This window comes from Vigna radiata, chromosome 11, assembly GCF_000741045.1.
Source record: "Vigna radiata var. radiata cultivar VC1973A chromosome 11, Vradiata_ver6, whole genome shotgun sequence".
NCBI classification, from domain to species: domain Eukaryota; kingdom Viridiplantae; phylum Streptophyta; class Magnoliopsida; order Fabales; family Fabaceae; genus Vigna; species Vigna radiata.
Window position 1 is genome coordinate 13,068,342 of NC_028361.1, and position 9,689 is coordinate 13,078,030.

At 34.4% G+C, this 9,689-nt stretch overlaps 1 protein-coding gene across 1 annotated transcript; it reads right to left on the reverse strand.

The window, feature by feature from the left end:
- Positions 1-3,529: 3,529 nt before the first annotated feature.
- On the reverse strand, positions 3,530-7,175 carry LOC106777583 (peroxisomal adenine nucleotide carrier 1). Its single transcript, XM_014665223.2, has 5 exons — positions 6,744-7,175; positions 5,045-5,276; positions 4,484-4,630; positions 4,197-4,354; positions 3,530-4,112 (listed from the first exon to the last, which is right to left on the reverse strand). Exons 1-5 carry the CDS (start codon positions 6,884-6,886, stop codon positions 3,836-3,838), a joined length of 957 nt encoding a protein of 318 aa, XP_014520709.1. The 5' UTR covers positions 6,887-7,175; the 3' UTR covers positions 3,530-3,835.
- Positions 7,176-9,689: the final 2,514 nt, after the last annotated feature.

Genomic DNA, 9,689 nt, shown 5'->3' on the forward strand with positions numbered 1-9,689 from the left:
TCATAAATTGTTTTAAAGGGTTTAAGCACAAGTGCGACCATTCTGTCGGCCTTGTGCTAAAAACCTTTTTCTTCCTCTTTAAAAAATCATAAATTATTTTAAAAGGTTTAAGCACACGTGCGACCATTCTGTCTGCCTTGTGCTAAAAACCTTCTTCTTCTTCTTTCAAAAATTTAACAAAAAAATTATTTTAAAAGGTTGAAGCACATGTGCGACCATTCTGTCTGCCTTGTGCTGAAAACCTTTTCTCTTTCTTCTATAAAAAATACCAAAAAAAAATATAAAAATCTTCAAAAACTAAAAACATCTTCCAACGTACAATCTTTAAGCCAGAACTACGTGATCCTTGATTCTCCATCCAAATTGGAGATACATAGGAGCAAGGCTAGACTTTGTCAGGCTCACTTTCCCAAAAATCCAAATTTTCCAAAGAAACTTTCCAAACAATTCTCCAAACAAATTTTCCAAACGTTTTAAAATAAATTTTTGATAGTTTTTGAAAGAAGAATAAAAAGGTTTTCAGCACAAGGCCACAGAATGGTCGCACATGTGCTAAAACATTTTAAAATAAATTTTTGATGGTTTTTAAAAGAAGATGAAAAAAATTTTCAACACATGACCAACAGAATAGTCGTACGTATGCTTAAACGTTTTAAAACATTTTTTTGATTTTTTTTTAATATTTATATAAAAAAAGAAGGTAGATATTTAAAACGGAAAAGTAAAAAAGGTAGATAAAAATAACAAAAATACAAAGATAAACATAAAAATTAAAAATAAAATATAGTAATAAAAATAATCATAAAAATGATAAAGCAAACAAAAGTGATAGGTAAAATGGATATGGAAGCCCAAATAGGGGTGTGAAAATGAGAACAAGAGGGTGCAGGGAAGAATTCGTTTTTTTTTTTTTGTTTTCTAGGAACAAAATGGACATCTTTCCTTCTTTAGTGAATGATTGTTGGTCCGTGTATTTTGGCTTGTTCACTGCAGGAGGGTTAGTCTTGTATGCTTTGTATGTTAAGCATGCTCTCATATGTTACAGAAGGCTTGATTCGTGCATACGGGACTGAGAGCTTAATTCGTGCTTGTGATGATTGAGAAAGGGGAGAAGGAAGCCTCTGCAATGCCTATTTCCATTTTCTTTTTTCTTTTCCTTTTCTTTTTTCCTTTTTTTTTCTTTTTTTCGTTTAACATAAAAATTAAAAAAAATTAAAATAAAGAAGATAAAAATAAAAACAACAAAAAGAAACTAACGTAAAATAAAATGAAATAACTCTAAATAACAAAAGAAGTAAAATAAAATAAAAAGTAAAAAATAGAATTAAAATAAAAAAACTAATACAAAAATGAAAACAAACAAAGATAAACAAATAAAAAAAATAAAAATTAAATAATATAAAAAGAAACAAAATGAAAAAATAAAATAAATAAATAAATAAAAAGACATGAGATAAAATAAAAATAGAGTAAAAACGAAAAATATATTTTTTGTTGCCAGCATGAAATTGGGTGTTGACAAAGTGTAAAAAAAAACTAAAAAGGCTCAACAAGCATTAAACCAGTGAGCCGTAAGGTGCCTGCTGCAAAATATAAAAAATGTATAAAATGAAAAGGCTCAAAAAGCACAAAATAAAAAATGCAGAGTAACTGAGGGATGCACAAGGAAGCCGTAAGGTGCCTACAAAAGAAGATAGGTTCGTTTCCTTCAACATAAAGAAAAGGCAACTACTTTCTTCTTCCACGGGTGGATCCTCCATGGTTACCGCTAGGATCAACAGGTTTCTGGCCATCCACCCTGCATTGTTACCGCTAGGATCAATAGGTTTTTGGCCAGCCGCCACGACCATCGTGATATCTGAAACAGCAAACCCTAAGGGTCATTCTTGCTTTGTTTGCCGCCGTCCTTGCTTCAATTTCACATGGAATGGAATGCACGTTGTATTTGGACCGGAGATCCGTGGAGAGCAACACACTCATCAGCACGTGGAGGACTGGTGCCGTGAAATGGGCCTTGCGGTTGTTGCATCGGCTAAAGGAAACATTTTGGCACACGTTGAACTTCATTTTTTTTCTCTCCTTCTATGAGAGCAACCTTCTGTGAGGGCAATTGGAATGAAAGAATAATGTAGGAGAAAAAAAAGGGGAGATTTAAGGTTTGACGGCACAACAGATGCTTGGAAAACAATTTAATGGAAAAAGGATAAAATCGTAATTTCATTTTTTAAATGAGTAACAGATACCGGCAGGTACGGATAGTGTGATACCCGAACTCGATCCCTTAACAAGCAGATATTAAAATATCCGCTACCTGCTACCCGCGGATACTAAATACCTGTAACGGGTTTTATCCGCGGATACCCACGGGTACGAGTTTTTATGCCATCCTTATGTGTAATGTATTGTTGTAAAAACTTTGAAATGAGGGAATGTTTTTGATGCTCCAATAGTCATCCAACCTCAAGTAGAGAGGGGTGGCTATGTTGTGAGGAGTGACATAAGATCCTTAGTTTAGGATCAATTTGACCACAGGTGTTTGACGGATTAACCTTGTGTGGTAGTTTGAGTGGTATGTTATTTCATCACACATGTATAGGTTTCCCCAATAGTTTGACACCAATACATGTATCTAAATGGTCAAAATCTAGAGATTAATTATATATTTAAGTTTTGCTTGACGTGAGAGTTGATATGCTTATTTTTGTATTGTTTGATTAAAATGATAATTTTGATATTATGGTTTTAAACTGTATGAATGATCCTTTGGTACTTTAGCTTACCTTTTGTCTTTGTCTGTTAGTGTGTGTTTGTTTTTTCTTTTGCATTGATTACCTTAATGGTGTGAACTTGAGGGAAAAATCTCTCTGATAAGCAAGTACTAAAAAGAGGTGGAAGTGAAGCGTAAAGTAGATGTTAGATTCAATTTCTTTCTTTTAATAAAAACTTATTACAAATGTATATCTTATAATAATGTACAATCTTGTGTATATTGTGCCCTTATAAATCATATCTAGATATATATTTGATTTGACGATTTTATAATATTAAAGGTGTGACGAATTCATGTTAATGTGGAGGATAAATTTCAAAATTATGACACGATATATACTCCTAACTTTAGGTATTTTTGATAAAGTATATTTAGAAAAACTTTGTAAAGGAAAATAGTGAAAACTAACTTTATGAACCATATTGCATTTTTCCATCATTATCCATTTATTTAAATAATTGACATTAACTGTAAATTAGAATATTATAATAAGTTATCAATTATTGAATTAGTTAACTTTTCACAAAAAATAATTAATTAACGTTTTCATAATAAAATAACTAATTCATATTAATACATATTATTATGCATCATCATCAACTCTATATAAATAACAATTTGTTTTGAATTTCTTTAAAAAAAATCTATTGGGACAAAACTGATTGTGGATTGCTTAAAAATAATGTGACACAATTACTCTGGTTTTACATTTCCAGTCATTTGAGTTAATCCCGGTGGAGATGTCCTAAAAGAACCAACTACAAAAACAAAGTAATTCAAGCCTTTATTTGAAACAACAAATGCAACCCAAAAAAAAACTAAAAACACCGTTTATTGTCAGACTTTCTAATTTGCTTTGCTCTATCAGTCTTTTGCATAAATTCCTGAACTAGTTGTTCTATATCAATTGACCAAGGGAGGTGGAACAAAGAGAAGCCACCAAAACTACCTTGTCTCAACTCTAAAAGAGTATATGTATCTGCTAAAATGCACTCTTTGCACTCCAACTAGATTCATTATCCACAAGGAATTGAAGCTTCTTCCTCCAGTAACTGCTATCATAACTTACAAGTTCTTAACCCTTCTCGCTGGAAGTAATAGGTACCTTTTAAGTGCAAGGATAAGCACCCAAGTAGTAGCTGAGATCTTCTCCTTGATCATTAAGAGCAGTGCAGAGCTCAAAACAGTTTTTAAGATCTGAGCTTGCAATCCTTTAAAATATCCCACTATCCCCTCCCTTTTCCATATTCCATAGAGAACACTAGACACTGTTTTCTGTGATTTTATCTTTGTTTTGGAGCTTGCTTCATCTGAGTCAGCAGCTTGAATGATAACTTTGCACCTATAAGCAGAAAGAGATATTAGAGGTGCCCCCTATAAACTAAGTCCAGAAATCAAAAACCAGTTGGAAGTTACAACTAAATACCTGATAGCTGGATATGTAAGACATGTAGCAATGCTCTTTGAAATTGCACCTAAAAGAAAGGCCATAAATGCAGAAAGGGATTCAGGAGATGATCCTTTTTCAGCTTTACTTTGTTTATCCTTCAGTACTCGCTGTTTCAGCTGATCAAACACGGTATACTGTAGCACAAGGTAGTTTCAAATTAAAATCTTTTGGTCTCTGACTAATCATTCCAAATATAACTTTATATATTAAGCATACAAACATGATACAGAATTCCAGATGGCACAAACTGCAGGTTGACCTACCTGAATTGCAGGGTTTGATGTCAGCAGCAAGGAAATACTGAGGCCATCAAATGCGTCACTCCAGCTTCCTTCGGTAAGGGTTTTCAGTAGCCCTTTAGACTTTCCAAATGCACTTGTCTGCATCCTTGAGGAGGCTGTGTCCAGGGGCTAGAAGTAATCAATGAGGTATGCTTAGTAATAAAATTAAGTTTGATATAGGCAGATAGTCACATAAAATAGACACCTATGATTTATTAGCCAGTCCATAGTTAACAGTGGATGATTAACCAACAATTGTAGTAGGTTAAGCATTGAAAACTTAATCAGATTTTTATGTATAATTTGATCAAACATGTTTTATTCCAGAGATGCACTAGATTCTCTCATTCTTGTTCCATGTTCAAACTAAGAATAATCAAAAATAGCCTCAAGCAACAAGACATAGCCATAAAAGACTTCAATCAAAATTTTGTTATGAAGATAATCAAAATTTGGTATTAAAGCGTCCTGCTCCAAAAACCATAGAAGTGATTTTGATTTTTAAATACATAGTTAAACTAGGAAAAGCTAATGCTGCCTCACCTGAGTCACGATGGCAGTGCAAGCCCCAGCTGCAGCAGCAATAACTAAGTTTGCTTTCGTTCCAATGGATTTATAACCACTTTTATCTAGATATAGTCTTTTAAAATAACTGTATCCATAGAAGTAGACAAACTGCGAAATGAAGGATTGAAGATTCTTTGTTCCAAGGCCCTGGTAAAGTGAAAGCACCTGACCGTTAGATATTGCCTCCAATAATACATCAGTGAGATTCCTGCAAATGTAAAAACAATTAGAATGAAAGTAAGTAGTATACATACCCAAGAGATACATTCTCTTGGCTAATTTTGAAACACAATGGCCAAGAGCTAAGATCAATCCCCCACTCAACCTGCACACTCAACCCAAGAAATTCCAATGTTACAAAATGATACTTTGATGCAAATGCAATTTGATACACTACATTCGGAATAGTTTTATCATTTGTAAAATAAGAATGCATCACAGTTCCCTGTTTATTTCCTTTAAAGAAAGATAAAATGTAAGAGTCTCAAAATGAAAAATTAAAATATTAAGGAAACTAAACGACTTGATAGGTTCGAATAAGGCTTAGTTTCCTTAATTTGGTCCCTCTACTTCCAGTATTCATAATAGAAAGCGAAAGGGTCTAATTAGTCCAATACACAGGAACAAGTTTTAAACATCAGAAATGAGTTCAATGGTCAAGCCCTTTCAGATGTTATTAAAGACAAACAAATTTTAGAAAACAGAAAGTTATTTATTAGAGTTAAAAGTTGATGAAACACAAGCTGGTTAAATTCTGTTATTTTTGTTGGCTGTAGATAGGCATTTTAGTTAGTTATAGCAGATATATAAGTTTGTCATTAGCTCCTTCCTGCTGCTATAAAGAGACTCCCCTTATATTTCAAACAGTGTGCATTTTTCAATCACAAAAGGTGTTATTCGTTTTCTTTCTGTTTTCTCTTATAATATGGTATAAGTTTTTCAATAGTATTTTATCTGTGCTTCTCTTAGCCATCAAATACCGCAGAGACTGAGATCAGTCGATCAGCCAGTGCCTCCATTCCGTTCATCCAGTACTATTTTTTGAAAACAGCAAGCAAAAATGGCCTAAATATTTAAACTTTTAAATTAATACAACTTAGGGGGTTTATACATTCTAGAATCTTCAAATCTTAAACAGTAAAGAATCACTGTTGGGTGATCCGGTGACCTTGGAAAGTCCATCCCAATGAATTGAGAAGCGCGACCAGATAGAGAAAACTAGAATTACAATACCCCCAAGCTAAAAAGAACACATCTTTCAAGATCAATGATAATTTATCACAGACTCCAAAGCAAATACTTGAAAAGGGCAGGGAAATTACGCATGTCTTTGATCACCAATTCCTGAACATGAGTATACTCACATTTAACAGAAACATTTACTACGCAAATTTCCCAAGGTGAAATTTCTATTTTAATTGAAGATCAGCATAAAAAGTTTTGTCTTCAAAATAAACCCAAGCCAAGAAATTACATCTATAATCATTGATCATCATCTCCCGAACACGTCACTACAAGACAAAGTCCCGATCCAGAACACCCAATTCTGGGAGGAACACAGAGAAAACATTTACGATCACCCCATGAAGAAGGGGTGAGCAGGAACATGAAGAAATTGAAATTGAATTAACGATAAGAAGAGAATAGAAAAAAAAAAGGGTAGGGATAAAAGAACCTGTATCTTGTGCGACCATGGGAACGAGCATCGGCTTGGTACTTGGTCTTGCAGGTGTCAAGTGGGTAGAGAATAGTGGTGCTGATGAGTGATCCTATGGCCCCAGAAGTGGCCTCTGCTAATGACTCCAGATCCACGTTCATCTTTCCTCCTGGGTAGGTTGTTGGAGAATAGAGGGTATGTGTATATTTTATAACAGTAACAACAATATTATATATAATGTAGAAATATAGTATAAGACAGGGAACAAAAATGGGTGCTACAGAGAGAAAATAAAGAGGAAATGGAAAAGGAAAAGATGGTTTGAAGGGTGAGAGGGTCGTGGAAGGGCAACACCACCTAACGTAGTGAAAACATTTTATAGGGTTCCACGAAACCAATGGACAGAACAAAAACGTGAGTGTCGTGCTACGTTGTGTTACGTTATAGAACCATGCTATCTAATCTACCCAAGTAAGTCCGTGTAGAACTAGCGCGTTATTGTGTGCGTGCTTCTTTCTTGACTAAACGGTGTTTTCAACAAATAAAAGACACACTGTGTATATCCGACCCATGTGGATAAATACAGGGTGAAAAAGACACTACCGTGACGCAAGAAGATACATAATGGTAACACTATTTTTCTTTTAATAAAAAGCATTAAATAGGATTTGGCTTCATTTTTAGTGAATGATTGAATAAATGGTTATATGATTATGATTATAATAATATTATAATATCTTCTCTAGAGCCGTCAAAATGGGTCACAACTCGCGAGCCAACTCGGCCCGTCACGAGTTCGGGTCGGGTTGGGTTTGAAAAATACAACCCACTTATATGCGGGTTAGATTTCAACCCGGCTCATTTAGACCCGGCTCATGCGGGTTGAACCCGTGGTGAGCCAGGTTGGCCCACCAACCCACCTACCTAATTTTATTTTTTTTAATTTATTATTTTATTTATGAAACCTTAAAAACTAAAATACTTTCTTCACTCCCTGTATATACCAAAAAAGTAACCTCTGCTTTCACAAATCACTCTCGCGGTACTTGCTCTTATTTGACGGTGCTCTCACCCTCACTTCACTGAAATCCTTCAAGGAGTAGGTAAAACACCCTTTTTTTTTCTTCTCTTTTCTCCATATTTTTGTTTTCTCACTTCTTAATGACAAAAATAGGGGTTTGCGAATTTGTTTCTTGTTATGGGGGATTTGAAGACATGAAATGATTTTTTCATGTTGTGACATGCTTGTATCAGATTTTGTTCATTTTATTTAAACAATTTGAGTATACATTATTTGAACAAGCTCTTTTTGATATCTTTGAATTTGGGAAATTATGTTTCAGATTAAACTATTAATTTTGTGTTGATGTTGTTGAGTACTGGTTCTCTTTTTTTTTATTAATATTTTTTTATTGATTGCCGTAATTGTTCTGATATTAGGAAAATATTTATTAGTGAATTTGAAGACAACAAGAACAAGGGTCAAGGGTTACAACAAGAACAAAAAATGATGAATATAAAAAACTTATTTGTATGTTTTTTGTGTTTGTTTTTGAATGACATTTGGATTATATTGTACTTTTTATTTTGAATTGTCTTTAACATAATTTTTTGGGAGTGAAAATTGTTTAAATTTAAATTACAGAAAGTTTGTATTTTTTTTTATTTTAAAAAAATGTAATTAAATGGGCTAGTGAGCCAACCCGTTTACCCACCAACCCGTGGTGGGTCGGGCTGGATTCAAGTTTTTCTGGCTCGCTAATAAATGAACCGGGTTGGGTTGGCTCACTAAGTAACCAACCCGTGGTGGGCCGGGCCGGGTTGAGCCGGGTTACCCGTTTTGACAGCTCTAATCTTCTCTAGTTATATTTCTCACTAGCAAACAAATTCTATTTCTGGTAGGAATGAAAAGAAATTAATTATAATTTTAGTCTTGGGAATGGAATTGGAAGAAATATAAATTTTTACGTATTGTTTTTGTTTCGGTAACATTTGTCTGGGGTCGGTCGTCCTTCCTTGTTGTGCTCCGATCGTCCAATTCTTCATGTAATCCTTCCAGATTGGGGGTTGACCTGCAGAAGACACTCCGACGCTCAAGTTAGATATGTTTCATAGGGAGGTCAATATTTTTATTAGGATAGATTCAGATGATCGTACCTGGACATCAGTTGTACACTTATAAGGCTTGTGACAGCCAACTCCATTGATTAGTCATTAGTGCAATATATTTTAGGTAATCAAACCCAATAATTAATCATTAATATCNTATATTTGTAAATTAATACCTGTTAATTGCCCATGAATGACCATTAACTCCGACCGATATATTCCATATAGTACATAAGCCCCCTAAGTCCAAGCAAGCTCGTTATTAAAAGAGGTGCGTAGGGATTATTATGAGCTTTAAAAGACGTCGCTCCCGTTGTATTTAGGGGGTCTATCTTTGATGCTTTAAGTCTCCATTGCTCTCTTTGGAACTGTTCTCTAGACTGAATAGAAAATGCTGAGTTTTCTTTGAAACTCTTTCCTGTGCAAGATATTTTCACTCCAAAAATATAAAATAAAGTAAATGCTCCAATAGTTTATGATTTTATAATGAAGAGGCGTTGGAACCTGACAAAGCTAAACATGTTGAATAACCTGACAAAGCTGAACATGTTGAATAGTCGACTGATAGTTCTTTTTCAAACTTTTTGCGTTGAGCAGGGATTTCCGAAACCATTTTCCTCCAGGACTCTTCGAAGTCAGAACACTGACTTCGTGCTTCCTCCCTTCATTCCACCCGATCAGGAGTCAATTTTCTGACTTCCTGAGATTCTTCGAAGTCAATTTTCTAACTTCACTCCTCCTTCCTTCATACCACCCGATCAGGAGTCAATTTTCTGACATCCTACATGCCTTCCTTATTCACCGACCAGGAGTCAATTTTCTGACATCCTGCATGCCTTCCTTATTCACCGATCA